This window comes from Hypomesus transpacificus, chromosome 15 (genome assembly GCF_021917145.1).
Source record: "Hypomesus transpacificus isolate Combined female chromosome 15, fHypTra1, whole genome shotgun sequence".
NCBI lineage: Eukaryota > Metazoa > Chordata > Actinopteri > Osmeriformes > Osmeridae > Hypomesus > Hypomesus transpacificus.
The window spans coordinates 6,496,848-6,519,177 of NC_061074.1; the positions used below are offsets into that span (position 1 = coordinate 6,496,848).

A 22,330-nucleotide genomic window follows, 5' to 3' on the forward strand; every position below is an offset into this window, starting at 1 on the left:
TACAGAACTTAAAACATCATACGCCATTATAACCCCTTGGGTTTCGCATCGGTTCATTTCTTGGGAAACATTTCACATATCAGAACACACCACAGGAAATGCTGTATTTGTTTGGCAATAAAGCTCCTTGTGTACTTGCTGGCTCCAACAGGGATGAAACAGCAGATATCTTTACTCTAAAAAGAATAAAGCTCCTTCTGTCCTTGCTGATTCATTAACAGGGAAAATGTATGACCTAATAAAAAATGTGATGCATTGCACTTGAAAACAAATGTTTCTCTATTTTTCTCTATTTATACAATGTTTTGGTTTAGCAACAGAAAATGTGTGAGCTAACTAGAGAGCACACAACCTTCCGTTTGCTTTTTTCCCTTCTGTTTTCCCCATCAATAGACTCTGTTTCTTAGTTGCTGTGCAGCCGTTTCCTGAACTCTGCATGCTATGTTGGAAGGTGGGACAAAACCGCACACTGTTGGTATAGATTGTGCTGTATATAAAGTTCATGCAACGCTGCCAAATTTCAAACACAACCGAACTTTTAATCAAAGTTGATAACATTAACAATTTTTAAATCTGATTCATTTAGTAGACACTTTTATCACAAGCAAAGTCAGAAACATGCCAATAGAAATCACAACAGAGGATAAAAGATCAGAAGTGCAGAGTTGGTGCAGAGTTCTACAGTATTTTGGTGGGAAAAAAGCCTAGATCTGTTTTTCCAAGCCACATTGATAAGTATGAAGCAAGGGTCTGATGGGTTAGTCATGTCAAAGATGGCTCTGATTGGGGATGTGCAGATGAAGTGTTCTGATTGGAAACATGTTGGAAGTGTTCTGATTATGGTCAGGTGTACATTGTGTATAATACAGCATAGGTGGGCTCCCAAGGTCATTAGGAGTTTAATCAGTAGATTGACAACCATTATCCTTACAGAGATAAGAAATAGTAATTTGATTTAGTCCAATGCAATACCGCCCTTCCAGGTTCTACGGTACTATCAGAGTCAAGTTACACAATGAATAAGGCAAGGTTCACACATCGTCATTCCTGATATCACACTGTAAGATTTCATAGTTGCATGCAGGTAGACAGGTATGTGTGTAGCAGAGGTGGTTTGAGGCAGGTTCATGTAGTTGTCCTCTCTGAGGAATTACAGGAACACATCGTTATGGCTTGGTGGCTGGGGTTGAAAACTGGCAGGCTGTCTCATAAGACATACGTTCATCCCTAAAATCCTTTTTGCTGCGAGTAGTCTGGACACGTCTGATTCTCATTGTATCATGCTTTCATCCATTCCAGGCCACTCCTGGAACAGCGGGACCTCAGTGGGGCAAACTTGTTTTTTGCAAGGACCGTGAGGTCGATGAGAGGGTGAATGAGGGTGAATGTCTAACTGGATCCTTGCAGTCCTCCCTCCACTGTACATCAGTACATTTTAGACTTTTTTAGATGTTGTTTCGAAGTATTGAAAGTGAAATTGAAGTTAGCATTTACATATTAAAATCCCAACATTTCAAATTTCACCTTATTACCTTCACATTATCTTACAGCACCAGTGTCCCCCTGGAGAAATACTGAAAACGTCTGTCCTTGCCAGACTATGCATCCAGATTAATCTTGTCTTCTCGTGTCACAATAAATCACACGATCCATAATAATTTGTTTATTCTGTAGGCTTTTAAGGTGCAGTATTCTGCCAAAGCTTGTTTGTGCGTAGATATCAGTTGGAACAGATTCAGAAAAGATTGCAAAGATACTGAGACAAAAAACAAACAGACAAGACTCAGAGCTGGATGTCCGTGTGTGATCTTTCAGACATTTATATATTAGAGCAATACGAGCACACTAGTCTAACACTGGTTACCCTTTTCTGGCACTTTCAACAGAGATCACCAGTTAGCTTGTTTCTGTGAACAAGCACTCCATCCAAAAATACAAAAATAAAGCTCTGTGCCCTTATGAACATCTGCATGCATGTAGATTGTGTTTCAGGGAAATAATTTATGGCAATTGTTCTTGTTGAAACAATTACTGAAATTAAAATCTTGGTTACTGAACAACAGAGCAAACGGCAAAAATACACAAGAGCATTGCATCGGGCATCCGACATTAGTACAGTACAGTACAGTGTAGTACAGTGCAGTACAGTACAGCATATTGCTGTTTGATGTCATCTCACAGGAAATTGAAGAGCATCAGCAGAAAGAAATGTCTGGGACAGGGCCACCAGATCTGTTGAAAACAACCAAGACAAAAACCCTTCCTCTCAGGTCAGCTCTCACCTAACATGACTGGGTGGGGAAGGACATTTCTGTACACAGGTGTTCCCAACTGTCATTTTTTATCTGCGATTACTCCGTATAGAGAGGGTTAGGAAGGTTGGATTTTTAGAACTTCATTCTGCCTAGATCAGGATGACCAATCCCCAGCCTGCTTTTTCACTCCCTCTAGTGGCTGTTAAAGGAATGACCCTGAGCAGCTCTACTGTCTGCTTCCGCTAGCTGAGGCTAGCAGAAGCATCTGGTCAGAAGAACATGCTCACGGAAAAGCCAAGAAAGCCCAACATCAAGTGTTCTAGCAGATTAACACTGTCAGTGGTCAACGGACTGAAAACAGAGGATAGTGCAGACGACCAGGGTCCGACCAGAGGGATTTGTGGGGTGTTACTCGTGATCATGAATCAAACCACCATGAGGATTCAATCTACATGTTACTAAAGTGAACACAACTACATGACGACAGAACTGTCCTACATGGGTAACATTGGGGTAATAAATTAAGGTTTAGACTACTAAATTCAAGTGTGGACATCTGAAGCAGGCAGATGGGAGGAGACACACTAAATAGGAAGAGGGAGACTCCTTCATCATCATCAACATTATAATTGGCATCATAGCAAACCTAGACTGCAGGAAGTAATAAGAGCAGACACAGGGACATCTCAGAGAGGATTAAAGTTGAACGCGGTTATGGTCTGTCTGGGGTCCCGACTTGTGTTCGGTCTACAGTCCAGCTCCACGAACAAGATGAGTGACATTTTAGAGAAGAAGCAGACTACTCTCCAATCCATAACTTAAGCACCAGAAATAGGATCTCAAATCGTCCATCAACATGAATTACAATTAACACGCTTGTGAATCACTGTCATATTGTCAAAAATGATATATTTATAGAATTTACATAAAATCCCTTGAATGTTTACAATCAAAAACAAGACTCCTGCCCTTGTCAGTGGTCAGGGTAGCCCTGCTCCTTCCCTTCCCCCCAGCCTCAGTCCAGTACTCATTTGCTCCACAGCAGAGCTATAGCTTTGCAGATGCCCACGTCGTTGTAGTTGAAGTAGCAGAGGCCAGCGAAGGTGACGGTGGACAGAAGAAAGAGCCCAGTGTTGGCAAGCTTGATCTTGGTGTCTCCGTGGACGTAGTCTGTCAACACCTGGCCAATCCCCCTGTACAGGAGAGAACACAGCAGAGCAGGTGAGAGGCTGAGCGAGGCTGAGCGAGGCTGAGCGAGGCTGAGCGAGGCTGAGCGAGGCTGAGCGAGGCTGAGCGAGGCTGAGAGCAGGGAGACAGGTACAAGACTCAACACAACTATACACTCCAAAGTCCAGGGCCAGCAGATCAGCTTAACCGACCTTGATGAAACCTAAGCAGTTTCAGCTGATACTTAGATCACACCAGGGGTGTGTGACCACGTAGTCAAAGCCTTCCTTGAGCAAATCCTTCACCCCCCCTTCCCTAACCCCTCCTACCACCCCACCTTCTACATGCCCCAGTCCACCTCCCACCCCCTCCCTTCACCCCCTGTCCCATAGCGCTCTCATGCTCCAGACACACTGATGGTGAGTGCAGGTGATGGCATGGCTGGGTTAGAGGACCATGTGGGCCCTGGCCCTCCCCCCAGTCAAATCAAATCAAATCAAATTTATTTGTATAGCCCTTTTTACACGCAAGCATGTCACAGAGGGCTTCACATGCGCCCATAGAACTGCCCCTCAACCAACCTAAACCCTCAAGGAAGACAAGGAAAAACTCCCAGAAAAACTCCCACCGGGAGAAAAAATGGAATAAACATTGGGGGTTAACACCCAGTGACAGGGTGTCAACCCCCACATGACCGGGGTCCTCCGCCGCAGCCACAGCTTCTCAACCGGAACAGAGTGACAGCAGCACACACCACCGAGACACTAAGTCCCCACATCAGCCCACTCAGCCAGCAGATGGGGGCAATCTGGAGCCTCTTGGAACCCAAGCAGCCAATCAAACAGGCTCCAACACAGTTATGTGAAATGAAGCAATCTTAACTCCTCAGTTAACAAGGCTTTCTGGTGAAGCAGCAGGTCTGCACCATCAACAGACACCTCTTCCTACTGCTAACCCATCAGAATAATCGCTCATAACACAAGCCTAGCCCCAAAAGAGAGGTGTAAGTGTGTTTATGCATGTGTGTGTCCTAGATGTCAGGGGCAGGTTTCTCCAGGCTAGGTCAGCTCGATGGCCTTAACCAGGACACCCCTTAAACTGGGTCAAAGCATGATTAAGATGAGGATGGTTCAGAGTGAGTCTCACCAGTGTCCGTGCAGGGTGAGGGCGGCGGCCAGGGAGTAGTCTATGGTGGGGACAGGATAGTAGTAGGCCATGGGGCCCATGGCCAGCAATAGGATGCTCACCACACGCTCACCTGTCCAGTGAAGAGATGCCGCTTTGGAACCAGAGCCCGCTGAGGAGAGAAACACAACATCTTAGACCATAAACACTCCATGGTAGACCTTCAAAAACATCTTATTACTAACTACCAAAAATAACTTAAAACATTAACAGGCACAATTTACTTCACCAGGGAAGTGGACATAATTACTGGGTCAGTGTCTGGCTGGTTACACTGATAAGAGACCCTTCTACATATTGTCAAGAGACTGTATAAAGTCTAAAAGGTTGCATTTGTCATTTCAAGTCTGGCAAAATGATTGCCTTGTGCCTGATAATAAACCTGGCTGAATCCTTTCCCACCAGCCACTAGGGGCACCATTTTTAACCCAAATGGCCAAACAGCATGCCATGCCAGAGCAGCAGTGGGGTCAACATATCACTACAGCTAAAAGCAGGGCAAGGCCAGCAGCCAACATAACTTAACTGTAAATAAACAAGTGTACCCATCTCTACAGGCCTGAGTACCTCACCCCTGTGGGTCTCACGGCCCCTTGCCCTGGGCCACAGCTACTACGTAGGCTATTGCCTCAACACAGGAGCTTGTGTTTGAATACAGCCTGGCCCATTTCCTATGCCTCCTGTCACTATCTCTATTGAATAAAGCCAAAAAGAGCCCCTACAAAATATTTTAAAAATCTGATAATATCAGACCAGTCTCAACTTACATCCCTTTGCTTTGAGCCTCAGCCAAATTACATTTATATATGTTTCAGTAATTCAGTATATACTTTTATCCAAAGCAACATACAATCAGTTACCCTATCAGACTTGTCACAGTTCAACCCTCTCACACCCCCTTTCCCCTTAGTTACACAATTACACCTGTGTTACCTCAAAAGGCTTCTACAGACTTTGACCAATTTCAACAGATCAACATCAGTAGCAATCATATTCATATGATCTTTCCTTTTATTCCTGGGGAGTGAGATACATAGCTATTGCATAATAGGGACAGACAGACAGACTGACAGGAAGACAGACAGGAAGGCAGACAGACAGACCGTAAAGCGAGGGTGAGGCGTGGAGCCTGGCTGTGAGAAGCAGGGGCTGCTGATGTTCATGCTCCTTCTTCTGAGACACCAGGGGTCTAGCGAGGAGAGAACTCCGGTAGAACAGAGCTGGGGAGAGAACAAAACCACTCAAATTCAAATCCTTTATTCTACAACAGAGCAGCAGAGCATGTGCAGCGCATGTCCACTCTAAGCCATGTTGGATTCATTACTCAAGTATGAGAAAATGTGCTTGTTTATCTAACTATAGGACAGTTTTTGGATGGTTGATGAAAGGAGTTTGGTTGAGAGTAGCTAATTTAAAACCCTTGTGGCCTCATTTGATGACATACCAACAAGGTCATATAAGGTAACGCAGCTAGGTCTGTTTTAGTTCCCGCGTAAACAGTTCAGACTTTGCAAGCAAATAATATTACGTCATACAATGTCTTTTGGTCAGTTCATTATCACTTCTACATTATACTGATAGTTTATCGCACTGAATGTAAAATACTTGTATTCGGGCTTTGCAACAGCAACATACATGCAATAAAGTAAGGTAATCTCTACGATGGATAGCTTGCATGCTTGGGTACTTAAAGAAAAGGCTTGTATGTCTGTCTCGACAGCATCAGTAGTATCAGTGAAAATCAGCGTTCGTTTTTTGTGGGTCATAACGTGGTTTTTGCTTGGTTGCTTTAGCGCAATGAGAGTGATCTCCCAGCTGTCTTTTACTACTTGCCCCAAACACAATCCAAGGAACTATGGTCCATTAACGGCTGAGCTATTTGAGCTAGACTAGCTTTAATCAGGGGTTAGAGGTACATGAGCGATGACGTCACGTCCCACCTCAATTGACTCCTCTCACAGTCACACCGCTTGGTGATGTCGAATCAGTGGGCCTGTACAAAGCACAGGTACTAGACGCACGCTTTGATTCAGCTTAACAGATATAGCAAACGATAATTATTTTTGTCATAGAAAGATTGGCCAGCAACATTACAAGCCAGCATACTTTAATGAGCATATTATTAATCACCGCTACGAACTCGAAGTCAGTGCGAAAGACATTAAGGCAGCTAAAATAAGAACTCCATATAGACCTAAATCGGACAACTGTAACAAACGGAATAATTGGCACAATCAAAAAAGGAACAGTGTTAGCTACAAAGAAAGACACCTACGTTTGACTCCTCTGTGGCAGACAGAACTTATCCTGACGATGGCCGCCATGACGATAAACTAACCAAGGTCACGAAGCGTTTACCCGGAAATAGTTCTTCCTCTCTGACCAATGTGTCAAGATTTTAGATGCAAACATGATGGTTGAATCTGATTGCTTATACGTCAGATTTTCGAATGGTTTATGTTATATTACACTTGCCTGTCACTCGTGTAAAACACACAAAAATGTCAATATATTATACAGCCCTTGCAAAGTCTATCTGAATAATATTTTCAGTAAGTTTTACAGTCGTGTACTTGTATGCATGGTAACATCTTGACTCGGAGCAGTGTGTGACGTAAAATGTGTCAAAATATGCGGCAACTGCGCAGATAGACTCAAACGCGTAACATTCACAACATAGACTGGGAATTGTTAAGGCAGGTGATCTGTAGATCACTGAAATTGTGTATGTCTCTGCGGTCTGCGGCACAGTGGTGGATATTTTTCCCTGTCTAAACACGCGTGTTGAAGGAGAAGGTCATTTAGTACTTTTACTGCTCGATAAACACAAGCTTACTTAGCAAACCCGACACCATGGACGGATTTGATATGAATGCGTCTGAAAAGGCAGAGGCATCTGAGCTTCAGCGGATGATTGCTATCGAACAGCAGAAAGCACAGTTTCAGGCCCAGGTTAGCGTTGTTATCTTTGGTTGCTACAGTCTTGGTCTAATCGAACCTCATCTCGAGGATTGTCAGTTGCCTTATTCCAACGGCGCATATAACATATTTCTTGAATTGGATGCAATTTTCAGAGTGTTTAACTACCAACGTGCCCCCCTTTTCTTCCAGGTGCACAACTTCACAGATGTCTGCTGGGACAAGTGCATGGATAGCCCGAGCTCCAAACTGGACTCTCGGACTGAGACGTGCTTAGTGAGCTGTGTGGAACGCTTTATTGACACGACTCTGACCATTACCAACCGCTTCACGCAGATGGTTCAAAAGGGTGCACACTGATGAGCATCTGATAAGAAAGGACTCGAAGTAACGTTATCTAATAAGCCACACAACTTACTGAGACTGGAGAAAAACCCTTTGACATCCACGATACCCCAGCATCACTTACTAATATAGAAGATTTAGTCTGATGGATACTGTCGTTTTGTTTTATATGTGGACTGGTTTCTGTATAAATAACTGACTTCAGTCTGCAGTCATTGCAGTAATAAAAAGATGCAGTTTTATTAACAATTGTATTAAACTATTCTTGTTCATAGTACATTGAGTAGGATCATTACACTGTTATAAACTGAGTACCAACTGGCTATGATTAAACAAGTTGTATAAAAAGTTATCCCATATACATAAAAACAAACCAGCAATACTTTTGTCAAAAGATGATACAAAACATCATTTTTTTGTGATCTTAACCACTTCCTTAAATACGACTATGCATGCCTGGGTATAGCAGAGTATTCGTTAGGCATTTAATGTGGCTAAACCATTGTGATTGTCATCTGGTCAAGAAACCCATTTGGTCACTAACCTTGCAAACCACAATACACATAGAGCCAAACTTCACTCTTGTCTCACAGCCAGTCACACTCTTTCTTGTATTGACAGTTTGCCTACACTATCTCAAGCATCCTCCCCCAGCAGATGAAAAACATCACAGCCGATTCTTCCCCCACTAGTCAGTGAGGTTGTTGATATTGTTGGCGGCCCTGATTGCTGACTTCATGGCGGTCTCTATCCAGGCGTGGGGTGTGGCAGTGTGCTCGCCAGCAAAGTGGACCCGATTCTCATTTGCAAACAGCTCTGCGGCATAGTCTGTCTGCTGGTAGGGGGTGTAGATGGCAAAGGCCCCTAGGCTGTAGGGGTCCAGTCCCCACTTCTTCACCTCGCCCCCGGTGCACAGGGATCGGATAAACTCCCCATGGATCTTCACCAGGTCTTCCAAAACCAGCGCCTTCAGCGTCTCGTTATCCACCCCCTGGAACAGTGTGGAGTCATCTGAGCAGGTGTACGACGCCAGCACCACTCCGCCTTCCGTGTTGGGGAAGCTATGGCTTGGGTAGTAGATGAAGCGGGAGGGCAGGTCTGTGATGCTCTTGCCCCCTTTGATGAAGTCATTCTCCCAGAACCTCTTGCTAAAGCTGAGGATGACCTTGGTGGAGCTGGCATAGTGCACCTAGAACACAAACTCATTTTATCAACCAATCAAAAAGGGTTATATTGAATATTGCACTGTTGTGAATATTCAAATTACCACCAGAACCATAACTCTGACATCTAAGATGTCAGATCTTTGATACCTGATACAACACTATGAGTGTTGTAGCTTAATCATCTACTGTTCTTAAAACATCATGTTCTCACTTCAGGCTGCATAGGATTTTAAAAAGTCAAATAACCTCTTGGACCTCTATGTAGTCAAGTTCTCATATGGTATCTCATATTTTCCTAATCTAGGACTAAATGTGTAACACAAGGCCTGTTACAGCCCTAACCTTTCATATTCATCTTTTTTTTTTAATCTCTATGCTACACACCGAGCGTAAGGCCTCCATTTTTCGTGTGGAGAGAGGCGGCTGGAAATCAATGAAGAGGGATGCCTTGGCCGTGGCAGTGACCAAGACATAGTCAACCGTCAGGTTGGTCAGCGTGTTGGGGTTTCTCCAGTCCTGGAAGGACACAGTGACGTTGGTGCTGGTCTGGGACACCTGCTTCACCTTGCAGTTGAACAGTATGGTGCCATTCAGATACTTGAAGAAGGACCGGGGCAGGTGTTCAAACCCATCCGTCACCTCGTAGTAACTGGACAGCACAGATGACACATCAGGATGGTTCTCAATCCAACAAATTGAGATTTTTCATTAAAATGTTTTCAGGATAAGGAACTGCCCCCTTGAAAAATGCTATTGCACATGTGATGAGAAATACCTTTGACCATGAAAAAAAAGGGTCTCCTGTAATGACCAAATACATGATGATGATGCAATCAGCTGCTCTTACATAGTGTTGTCGTTGATGTCTGACTGGATATACAACATCTCAAGGAGTGATGTGTAGAAGAAGCTGTTTTCGTTCAGGATGTCTCCGATCATCCTCAGGCCTCCTCTGGACACATTGGCCTCCTTCACCAGGTACTCCTGCAGCAAACCCACCAGCTGCTCAGACACCTACTGTAGATACACTTTATGCCACAGGCTTTCATTTTACTCACTGTCAGACTTCCTCTCCCACTTCCTGTCATAGAAACCCTGGCCTACATTATAATGTTAAGATTCATATGAAGACTTTAGTATGAACTTCATGCAATACTTGTTTATTTTACCAGTGGGTCACCTGTAGCAGGATGATATTCAATCGAGGACAGAAAATACCACAGTTATGAAAAAGCATAATGTGAATAACTACTCAGCAGAGGCTGGGTGTTGGTTCACCTTACCTTCACAGAGTAGGAGTCATATTTTTCCAACATGGCTTTACAACCAAACTTCTTCAGATAATCCCTCAACTGAAATCAAACATGTGCAAAGTATGTTTAAAACCAGCTCCTCTGAATCATGTGACAGTGTACTAGAGCATGTCTCCTCAGCCTTCTTCCTCCTCCTCCTCCTCCTCCAACTAACCTGATCCAGAGCTGCATCAAAAAGCTGAGCTGCGGATTTCCCTTTCTCCTTGCCTTCCAGGTTGTAACCGAGCACATCTGGCTGTTCCTTTACTTTGTAGGTCCTTGCCAGCTTGCCATTCACAAAGTAGTACGTATTGATGTCATCCTGGACGAACTGGTTCAGTCTGATGTCCATTTTAGCGGCAAAGGATAATAGGATCCTGTTCAAAATGAGGCGCAAGGTTGTTGATGTGACGATAGGAAGGGAAAAACTTTCATCGATATTTAAAACGGGATTCATTTATAAGAGGGTGAACGTAAACATAACATAAAATGAAAATTATCAGATTGAAATCTACAGATGAAGGTATCTGCTGTGTGTGGGTTGGGTTTGGGTCAGTGGCGTAACTATAGGGAGTGCAAGGAGTGCAGCTGCACTAGGGCCCGTGGCGAAAGGGGGCCCGTCCTCGATCTCACCGTTAAAGTGAGACAACTTGACCGGGCCCCTTGAGGCAATCTGACCGGGCCCCTTGCACCGCTGTAAAACCGTAAGTTGAAGATCCCATATGATCCAGTGTTATCAATTCGCAAACATTTCTCAATTATGGTGTCAGTTATTCAGAATTATGAGCTATCACCTGCCCAATAAACATTTTAAAAACAGTCAGTGTTAACAACAGCAAATAATTAATTTTTCCTCATTTGCCTTTTGCTGAATGAAACAAATGTCGTTTTTATTAAGTAATATTGCCCTCGAAAAATAGCAAGGATGTCTGGGTAATATTGTTGTCAAAGATTCCCGCCCACCCACACACGATTGTTCCCATCCAGTTGTTGGAATACCACAGACAGTTGTTGTTGGGATACTACAGTTGTGTTGCATTAGCGTTTTGAAGCGAATTAGGCTACCCCATGCCATGCCCTTTAACATAAAAGTGGCTCCAGAAAGCGGCAGGAACGAAAAGAGCAATTTGTAAGTGGGGCAAAGCTGTCAAAACTATCCTCATTTGGATTGTGGCGAAGCGTGTTGAAGAGGACGCTACGTCTGACCCCCAGCTCGGCAACAGCAATGAGTGTGAAACTCAGCCACCAGGGTAGGCTAATAATTACATAACGTTTACTGTCTGGTGTATGCAGTTGACATGGCTATTAAACGTCATAAAAATGCACATATAGGCCTAGGCTACCAGGCAGCGGCCAGGTTAGATATAGTAAACTATGTGCAGGATGTAGTCGGAAAATAGCTGAAGCTAGATAGACTAAATGTAAACTAGCATATTTAACGAACATAAAATCAAATATTCACCATCGAAGTGACAGTTTTTTTTACTAGTACCCAGATAGCACACATGACAGATCGAAACGTCATTCATAACGTCGGATAAGCCTTGGTAAATGATCAGATTTTCTTCTCATCTCTGTGCTCTATTTCAAATGTCGCAGATACGTCGGCTCATGACTGACTGTTCCATTATACTCATTCCGTGTTGTAGCAAGCATAATCTAGAGCCAGAGACTCGCGAGTCAGAGCCGTTCACTTTTGAAAACCGTAATCTATCTTCACATAGAAGGAGCAGTCGTTACCCTTAATTGTACATCATGAGTAGCCTAAATTTCCTTGCGCATCGCTAAACTGAAAACTCAATAATTTCGCCTGACGATAGGTCGGTAAGGGGCCCGTTGGTGAGATCTGCACTCGGGCCCGCCAAGTCCTTGTTACGCCGCTGGTTTGGGTCAAAAAGAGAGGTGTGGTTTGAAGAGGTCTGTCCTTAAACCACTGATCAGTTAACAATAATTAAAGATAATGATTACTTTATTACTTTTATACTGTTTGAAATGTTCTGAATGTAATAAACAATGTTTGATCAATACCATGCTATATTAGGTTCATGAGCATATAACCCTTGGTTATGTCCAGGAGATAAATATGCCTATTTATTAATTGTTTCTTGTATCATTGATAAACTGTCTTTATGTTGTTTTCTTATGCCTGCATAAGCCATAAGTTAGTTACTTGTAAGTGTTGGAAAAATTGAAGATGTAACTGTTATCCTGTAATAAGAATGATTCTGTGTTCCCTGCTTGGCATCTATCCTATTGTTTAGTCATCCACGGAGAAATGCTCTGAAGTTTCAATCATTTGGATAGTTTTTTATTATATTACTCAAAATCAAATACTTCTGAATGGAGCAAAGTGGATTGACTACAACCACTAAAAGGAACAACCTGAGGGACTGAAGCCCAAGGAGAGCAGAAGTATTTTGGGCTACTCTCCAAGACTGACCACAGGCAAGCAAAGCTAAAGCTTGTTCCCTGTAGAACTATGGCTTGCAACGACTGCAAACAACTTACTCAGAGGATAGTCAAACTGGAGTTAAGAGTCAGAACCCTCATAGATATCAGAGAGACCGAAGACTTTATAGATTCCTTGCTACCTAGCCAGGAGGCTAAGCTACCGGCTAATGAGCAACCCTTGGAAACAGCTTTCTTTCCACCAGCCGGTGGACCGGATGAGTCATGGCCTGCTCTCGGCACTAAACCAAAGAGGCCCAGCGCCGCTTCTACTTTCATCGGAGATGGGACTGTCACCAAGGATAAAAAGCGAGGCATAAACTCTTCCCACATCACCTCTCCTCCTGTCCCACTCAGAAACAGATTCGAAACACTGGGAACTTCCTTGTGTGTGGAATCCAAGGCGAAGAGGCACAGGAGTGCTAGCCACGCAGCTTACAAACATGAAGGGCCCAGATCACCGACACACCATGATGGTAGCTACTACACACATGCAAATCCATCACATCATCGTCTGCTGCGACCGGGAGTCCCCCATTTCACTCCAAGCCCCTCTCGGACCATTCGGGGTGCTGTTCGACCCCCCATCAGGCCTAATCAGACAACAATACCACAGGATTATCAACTTCCAAGGTATGCTAAGACTACCCACAACCCATCAGCACTTAGAGGAGCTAACGCTGCCAGCACTTTAGAATCTACTGCTAGCACTGACACAATGGCTGACCTTGGTCTAGCAAAAGGTCCTATCATTTCTAACCCAAATAAGCTAAGAACTGGCTCCGCAGCTACTGACAAGGCAAACGTTAGAAATGCAAACACAATACCACATATGGCCACCATCTTGATTGGAGATGCCATGACAGCACATGTTAAACTGGCAAAGACAGAAATATTTGTCTTAGCAACACATCTGTCGAGGAACTGTCGTCAGAGGTACAAACAATCCTCAACAATAAACCAAACAACCCTAAGATTATCATCCACACTGGCTCGTTTGATATCCTACACAAGAAAACTGGCACTGAGATACTTAAAAAACATTTCACCCAGCTACTGAACACACTCAACAGATATCAAGATGTATTTATCAGTGGACCGATTGCATGCTTTCGCAGAGGAAAAGAAGCCTTCAGTCGACTACTATATTTCAACACATGGTTGGCATCTGTCTGTCTGGCACACAAACTGAGATTTATCGATAATTTCAATGTGTTCTGGAACTGTGCAGACCGTTTTCAAGCTGACGGACTCCACCCAAACCGTAGAGGATCTCGACTACTAACAGCAAACATCAGTCACGTGCTCCTGACCACAAATCAAGTTGCTCCCCCTATCCCTGTTATGTCTAAGCTGACTGACTCATCCCAAACAACCTCCCATGGAACAGAACAGAACATTCAAACAGCCTCCTGCAAGGACATGGGCCTTGCACAGATCTGCACCCCCCGGATGAATTCCCTTGTGATGGAACAGCTCAGTGACATAGACTTTCCCAAAGAAAAGTTACGCTAGGACAGCCACCATGCTATTTCATTAGACATACCGGTCATCATCACAAACAGAAAATGGCATGGTAAAATGCATGGTTACAAACCTGAAACTAGTGTTAGAAGTCACAGAACTATCCATATTCTTCCAACAGATTTATCAACCCATGTTTTATCTGTTAATACCCCACAGATGAAACTGGCCCTTCTCAATGTTAGATCACTAAATAACAAAACATTTCTAGTTAATGATCTGATCAAAGAAAACAACTTAGACTGCATCTGTCTAACAGAAACCTGGCTAAACAATGACACGGCAACAGCAACTTTGATAGAAGCGTGTCCGCCCGATTACAGCTTTCACCAAGTTTCTAGGAAATCAAAAAAAGGTGGAGGAGTCGCAGCAATTTTCTCCTCTAAACTGTTGTTCAAAATTACTGAGCTAGGTGAATTCACATCATATGAATATCTTGCTATAGAGCTCAAAACCGAATAAATACTTTTTGTTATTATATATTGGCCACCCAAGCACTCGCCAATATTCATACAAGAATTCTCTGAACTATTATCACTATGTGTCACTAGATATGACAAAGTAGTTTTAAACGGAGACTTAAATATCCAAGTAAATAAAAAAGCAGACCCAAGTACTATTGAGCTCTTAAATCTCCTCGACAGCTTTGATCTAACTCAACACATAACAGACCCAACACACCAGCACGGAAACACACTAGATCTAGTGATAACAACTGGACTAAATATCAATAATATTTCGATAACTGATCTACCCCTCTCAGACCATCATTATATACTTTTTAATGTGGAAATCATCCTAACAAAAAACACAAAAGAATTCTTAGTCCAAAGAAGAAATTTTGACGATTCAGCTGTGATGAAATTTTCGGAACAATTCGCTCTATATGAGCGAACTAATCATGATTGCTCTCTGAATGAAATGGTAGAGAACCTCAATGATGCACTATTAACTGTGTTAGACTCTGTTGCACCACTAAAAACCAAAAAGAAGTGCACAAGCAGAACCTCCCCATGGCTGAGAAATAAAAATGTTAGTGAAACGAAAAGAAAATGCCGTGCAGCAGAGAGAAAATGGAGGAAAACAAAGATCACTATCCACTACAATATCTACAAAGATACACTAACCACCTATAACAAGACCACCCGTCTAGCAAGGAGAGAATATTTCTCCAACATTATAACAGAAAATGCCAGAAATTCCAGAGTTCTTTTCTCCACCATTGACCAGCTGTTAAACACTGTCCCTGTCCCACCCCCATCCTCAGCAGTTAAATGTGAAGAGCTCGCTTTGTTCTTCAAGAACAAAATAACTCTGATCAGAGCTAGTATAATTAATAGTGGGGTCGAAACTGACATCAGTAGATTCTGCAACATAACCATGAGCACATTTACCTGTATCACACTTAGTGAACTTTCCAAAATTGTCAGCGAATCTAACTCCACAACCTCAGATATTGATCCTATACCCACAACATTCTTTAAGCGAGTGTTTGATAGTGTCTCAGGTCCGGTGCTAGAGATTATAAACACATCCCTTAGAACTGGCGTCTTCCCAGATGCATTCAAAACAGCTGTTGTAAAGCCCCTATTAAAGAAACCCAAATTGGATAACAGTCTACTTGCAAATTACAGACCAATATCAAACCTTCCATTTATTAGTAAAGTACTGGAAAAGATAGTTTTAGTCCAATTAAATTATTTTCTCGAAGAAAATAACATTCTGGAAGTCTCGCAGTCAGGTTTCAGGAAATATCACAGTACTGAAACTGCTCTCACCAAAATAATTAGCGACCTCAGATTAAACTCTGATGCAAATAAAGTCTCTATCCTTATCCTGCTAGATCTTAGTGCAGCATTTGATACCATTGATCACGACATCCTAATCAATAGACTGGAAAAGCTTATTGGGTTCACGGATAGTGTATTGAACTGGATAAAATCATATACAGTGCCCTCCAAAAGTATTGGAACAGTGAGGCGAATTCCTTTATTTTTGCTGTAGACTGAAAACATTTGGGCTTGACATCAAATAATGAACGTGAGACCAGAGATCAACGTTTCAGCTTTTATTTCCAGGTATTTACATCAGGATCTGATGCACAAATTAGAAAATATCACCTTTTTGTTCGAACCCACCCATTTGTCACGTGAGCAAAAGTATTGGAACATATGACTGACAGGTGTGTTTTGTTGCCCAGGTGTGTCCTATTACATACATTATTCAATCAATAAATACCACTGAATGTCTACACTCAGGTTCAGATTGGGTAAGATAGGTTTTGTCTATGCAGACTGTATTCAGAGGTGAAAACAACATGAAAACCGGAGCGCTGTCTTTGGGTGAAAAACAAGCAATTGTGAGTCTTAGAGAAGATGGAAAATCAATCAGAGCCATTGCAGAAACATTGGCCATAGCCAGTACAACCATTTGGAATGTCCTGAAGAAGAAGAAAACTACTGGTGTACTAAGTAACAGACGTCGAACAGGTAGACCAAGGAAAACATCAGCAGTTGATGACAGAAACATTGTAAGAGCTGTAAAGAAAGACCCTAAAACAACTGTTAGTGAGATCAGCAACAACCTCCAGATGGCAGGAGTGAAGGTATCACTATCTACTGTTCGCAGAAGACTTCATGAACAAAAGTACAAGGGCTACACCAGAAGATGCAAACCACTCATTAGCAAGAAGAATAGGAAGGCCAGGCTGGAATTTGCCAAAAGGTACAGAGATGAACCTCAAAAATTCTGGGACAAAGTTTTATGGACTGATGAGACAAAGATTAACTTTTACCAAAGTGATGGAAAGGCTAAAGTTTGGAGAAAGAAAGGAACTGCTCATGATCCCAAACACACAAGCTCATCTGTGAAACACGGTGGAGGTAATGTCATGGCTTGGGCTTGCATGGCTTCTTCTGGGACGGGCTCATTAATCTTCATTGAGGATGTAACACATGATGGCAGCAGCAAAATGAACTCGGAAGTCTACAGAAACATTTTGTCTGCCAATTTAAGGAAAGATGCAACCAAACTGATTGGCAGAGCCTTCATCATGCAGCAAGATAACGACCCAAAACACACTGCCAAAACAACAAAGGAGTTCATCAGGGGCAAGAAATGGAAGGTATTAGACTGGCCAAGTCAATCTCCAGACTTAAACCCTATAGAGCATGCATTTTACCTGCTTAAGAGGAGACTGAAGGGAGGAACCCCACAAAACAAACAACAACTGAAAGAGGCTGCAGTGAAAGCCTGGGAAAGCATCAAAAAGGAAGAATGCAAAAGTTTGGTGACGTCAATGGGTCACAGACTTGCTGCAGTTATTGAAAGCAAAGGATTTGCAACTAAATATTAAGTCTTATTCACTTAAATATGTTTTAAGTATATCTGTTCCAATACTTTTGATCACATGACAAATGGGTGGATTCAAACAAAATGTGATATTTTCTTAGTTGTGCATCAGATCCTGATGTAAATACCTGGAAATAAAAGCTGAAACGTTGATCTCTGGTCTCACGTTCATTATTTGATGTCAAGCCCAATTGTTTTCAGTCTACAGCAAAAATAAAGGAATTCGCCTCACTGTTCCAATACTTTTGGAGGGCACTGTATCACAGGAAGGAAGTTTTATGTTAGTTTAGAAGTCCATAGGTCTAAGAAACATGAGAACTGCTATGGGGTTGCTCAAGGAAGCTGCCTAGGTCCATTACTTTTTCTCTTAATATGTTACCACTCGGCGACATAATCAGAGAACATAACATAGATTTCCATAGCTATGCGGACGACACACAACATATATATCCACTGAAACCAACGATGCAAAGGCCATCAATTCCATTACCAACTGCCTGTTGGCAATAAACAAATGGATGAATGATAACTTTCTTAAATTAAATGAAGACAAAACCGAAGTCCTACTATGTGGCCCCAAATCCAAAAGAGAGATGCTTACTAAGAATCTAGGAGGCTTAACCCCCTGTCTTAAACCAGAGGTGACGAGTCTCGGTGTAATCCTGGACTCAGATTTGGATTTCAACTCTCGCATAAATAAAGTGACCAAAACAGCTTTCTTTCACCTGAGGAATATAGCAAAGGTACGACCATTCATGAACCAAAATAATGCAGAAAAGTTAATTCATGCTTTTATATCCAGCCGGCTGGACTACTGTAACGCACTTTTCACTGGTCTTCCCAAGAAAACCACTGAAAGATTACAGATCATTCAAAATTCTGCAGCTAGATTATTAACCAAAACTAAAAGGAGAGAACACATTAGTCCTGTCCTAGCTACTTTACACTGGCTCCCTGTTACCTTCAGAATTGACTTTAAGGTCCTTTTCCTCATATACAAAGCTCTACACGGAAAAGGACCTAGCTACATTGCTAACTCCCTTATAAACTACACACCAGCTAGAACACTGCGATCATCAAATGCAGGCCTATTAGAGGTCACCAGAAGCAGTCATAAGAAGATTGGTGATTCCGCCTTTGCTAATTATGCCCCAAAACTATGGAACAAATTATCCATAAATATTAGGGAAGCAAACACGCTAGACATTTTTAAAAGACAGCTTAAAACCTACCTTTTTACCGAAGCATTTAAGTAATTTTATCTCAGAAGGGTTTTACTACTTTTATTAGTTATATTAATGTTGCTATTTTAATTATAGTTTTTATCACTTGTATTATTGTTTTTATTGATTTTATGTAAAGCACCTTGAGCTACAATTCTTGTATGAAATGTGCTATATAAATAAACTCTTACTTACTTACTTACTTACTTCAGCATTCCTTGCCAGCAGAGAACCCTCTCCCCACATGACCTATACATGACACTAGGCTTACGTAGACAAACTGACCTAGGTTGACCATTAGTATGCTAGAGGCGCAATAAGTGAATCATATGGTCAAGCCTAGGGTCAAAGAACTCTGTAAGTTTCCACGTGCACGCGCACTCTGTCTCTGTGATCGATCATATTGACAGCTGATATGCAGGGGAGGAGACTTCTCACCAATAAATAGTCTTACTTGAAGACTTGTGAACCAGACAAACTTTGTAGCACAATGGCGTGTGATGTTTTTGTCTCATTGTGGGCCGGCCGCAAGTAATAAAGCTTTCTTAAACCTTGTTCACCGACTGACTGTGCAATGCTTGAAAGATTAATATTTCTGACAGTAAGGTGCGACTAGGAAAAGGCCTGTGTCACTAACGTAGGTCAGAGGTCACAATATTGCCAAAGTGTAATGCCATACTACTTTGAATTAGGAAAATAGAAGGAGCAACAAGGCCCTTTCTAGGAGCCCTATCAAAAGACCTGAACAGAAGCTATCTACCATGCATTGTTCTTTTTCTGTGCCTGCGAATGCTAATCTTCTTGTATCCTCCCATATTCTGATACCATATACTCCCTTGATTTCCTGTATTCATTGTCCAGTCTTCTGAGATCCTTGACTTGAGTGTATCAGACACCTGCACCTTACATATGTAATAAATACGTTGATTTTGTCTTGAACTTGTCTTAACTGTTCCCTTCATTGACATGGTACTTTCACAGTGATTGGGTATTATCTAATACGTTATTGAATAAAGGGAGAGGGAACTGACTTGTGGAAACTGGGGATTCTCATGGCTCCCAGCTCTGCATACCAGCCTTCCCGTTGGTTCCTGAAGGTCTGCACACGGCCACCAACACGATTACTGGCCTCGATAATGGTCACCTGTTCACACAAAAACACTGATGTGGGTTAGTAACCAAACATATTATACATAACTATTGCTTTAGAATTAGTCACTATTGTAAATTCGACATCATCACAAATCCAGTGGAAAATAACACCGAAGAACTACATGTGTACATTTCCTAGCACAGAAGATCAGGAGAACAGGATCGTAATTATTGTGTAGTGTGTCATGCAGGTTGTCTCAGGACAGATCTAGTCTGCTGTACCTTGTGTCCTGCATCCTCCAGAAACTTAGCGGCAGTCAGTCCAGACATCCCCCCACCAATAATGGCTACATGATGAGGGGTCTTGGTGGGGGGCAGCCCATTCTCCACAATGTCCAGCAGCTCTGAGTAGTCTGAGTCCTGGAGACAATCAAATAGATCGTCCTGGAAGGATCCACTCACAGTGTAGACTAGGCATATTATAGCCAATATGGCCACGGGAACTGCACAGGCACCAGAAAAGAGAAGAAATAGAAATAACCTAATCAATTATTATTAGACACAAACAGTATTTTTTCATGACCAACTTTAAAATAAAAATAGAAACTGACAGATGTGTTTTGATCAACATTGACTGGAGAACTTTAAGTGTCACTTTCCTTTCTGCCAGAGAATATATCAAGAAATTCAAACAATTGCTGATCTTGTTTATTCTAATGAGAAGAACTTTAGGGTTTAATGGGAATATTATATGCAATGAAATAGAAACCTGTAGTGGAATGAGCTACCTCGTTTTTTAATGAAACGTTCAACCAAGAAGTGAGAATAGACATGGGCACCTAAACCAACAGTAGCTAAATTGACACAATCAATTAATTAAAATCCTGATATATATTTGTGCAAATCCTGCAAGTAGTCAGGAAGGTTGTATTCAAACGGCGTTCTGCGTTCCAATCTTGTCAAATATGTGTCCTTGATGTCTACGTTTATATGCAAAAATAACTGGAGCAGCATGGGGAAATAACAAAAAAAGTATACCATCAAGATAGCGCTCCGAGCCAAGACAGAGTTAGATGCTTTGATACAATTAAACATTAATGAAAGTTGGCTGTTTAGGATGCAGCCTGTGGCATAGGCTACTTAGAACAATCTTTTAAATAAATGTAACCTAAATATTGACACAAATCCAATATAGACGTGGTAAAGACAAACCAATAACTTAAAAGAAGGCTTTTCTTTCTGATATTTCGATCATTCAACTCACAAAATTTGCAGAGCGCCATGAATGGGATGATCTTGACTCTTGAGACGCACGTCCTCTTTCCTTTTCGACGGACTCTCAAGCCCAACGGAGAAACAGAAACCTATAACGAGAACAGAGAGAACCGGATCAGTTGAAGCATATATTATAGACGATAACTTTCAAACGACACAAGACTACACGTAGAAAAACATTGAGTGTTTATCTTTTTCTTAAACATATTAACGCTAATTAAAACACACAGCCATGTAGTTACACCGTACCATCACTATGCTTTTTATTAAACGTAGAAAGTTATAAAATAGCTAGGCTACTAATTAAAAAAAATCTATAATCTGGTTGCAATCTTGTTGCAATGTTTTAGCAAAGTTTTTGGAAGTTTTCTTCATGTAGCGAGGACGCAGAGCTGGTGCACTGAGAGCTCACCTTCATCAGTGGCAATATCTCCGGCGCTGATAACCTATCAAACCTGTGCATTACGGTCTGCCCTGCTGAAGATTAAAGCCTATACTTAAATCTTTAACAGATTGTTTTAGAACGAGGCGTCTTCCCATGAAAGTTGGTCTGCGAATCACACATGGTATGTGTGAAATTGCACACAACGTATTTTAATGAGGGGCCGTATGTAGGCTCTTCAGGTCGGCCAAGAAATATTTTCCCACACCGGCTCGAGATTCAACCATACTGAACAAATTAGATTAGTGAGGTTTACTATTCACCGACATAGCGAATTTCTGTCGACTCACAGATTCTGGGTTGGTGAGTTATTTGGTAATGATTCTTCATGATTAGTGAGAATAGATAGGCTATTAGATGACTTAATTTAACACGATTGTATTGACTAATTATAGGCTATAGCCTATATATACTCATTTTTAGGTCTTATACCTTGATAAAGGAAATCAATTTTCCACTCACCTTGTGTTGGCAGATGTCAAGTGTCAATAACCCTGTGGTAATAAGCCTCAGTCTTTTTTTAAATAATTTTAGGGAACAATCGAAAGATTGAATCTAGATGACGTAGGGTACCACCATACATCATGCATTTGAATAAAGTAATGTTGCTGACACCATGAAATCACAAAACTTAAATCACAAGGAG

The 22,330-nt window shown here is 42.0% G+C and overlaps 3 protein-coding genes across 5 annotated transcripts; 1 reads left to right on the forward strand and 2 right to left on the reverse strand.

Annotated features, from left to right (window-relative positions):
* Positions 1–1,648: 1,648 nt before the first annotated feature.
* Positions 1,649–6,969, reverse strand: sdhdb (succinate dehydrogenase complex, subunit D, integral membrane protein b). Its single transcript, XM_047036341.1, has 4 exons — positions 6,883–6,969; positions 5,711–5,827; positions 4,569–4,719; positions 1,649–3,448 (listed from the first exon to the last, which is right to left on the reverse strand). Exons 1-4 carry the CDS (start codon positions 6,929–6,931, stop codon positions 3,283–3,285), a joined length of 483 nt encoding a protein of 160 aa, XP_046892297.1. The 5' UTR covers positions 6,932–6,969; the 3' UTR covers positions 1,649–3,282.
* A 263-nt stretch (positions 6,970–7,232) lies between these two features.
* timm8b (translocase of inner mitochondrial membrane 8 homolog B (yeast)) lies at positions 7,233–8,120 on the forward strand. Its single transcript, XM_047035424.1, has 2 exons — positions 7,233–7,559; positions 7,719–8,120. The coding sequence occupies exons 1-2, from the start codon at positions 7,461–7,463 to the stop codon at positions 7,884–7,886; spliced, it is 267 nt and encodes an 88-aa protein (XP_046891380.1). The 5' UTR covers positions 7,233–7,460; the 3' UTR covers positions 7,887–8,120.
* Positions 8,091–22,239, reverse strand: il4i1 (interleukin 4 induced 1). 3 transcript variants are annotated; one of them, XM_047035423.1, is made up of 9 exons: positions 22,147–22,239; positions 21,232–21,331; positions 20,250–20,470; positions 19,907–20,019; positions 10,505–10,706; positions 10,321–10,389; positions 9,885–10,021; positions 9,422–9,686; positions 8,091–9,060 (listed from the first exon to the last, which is right to left on the reverse strand). In XM_047035423.1, exons 2-9 carry the CDS (start codon positions 21,248–21,250, stop codon positions 8,560–8,562), a joined length of 1,527 nt encoding a protein of 508 aa, XP_046891379.1. In that variant the 5' UTR covers positions 21,251–21,331; positions 22,147–22,239; the 3' UTR covers positions 8,091–8,559. The 3 variants fall into 3 exon arrangements, with proteins under 3 accessions (XP_046891379.1, XP_046891377.1, XP_046891378.1); XM_047035421.1 differs by lacking the exon at positions 22,147–22,239 and adding an exon at positions 21,655–21,911; XM_047035422.1 differs by lacking the exon at positions 22,147–22,239 and adding an exon at positions 21,492–21,648.
* Between the last annotated feature and the right edge of the window lie 91 nt (positions 22,240–22,330).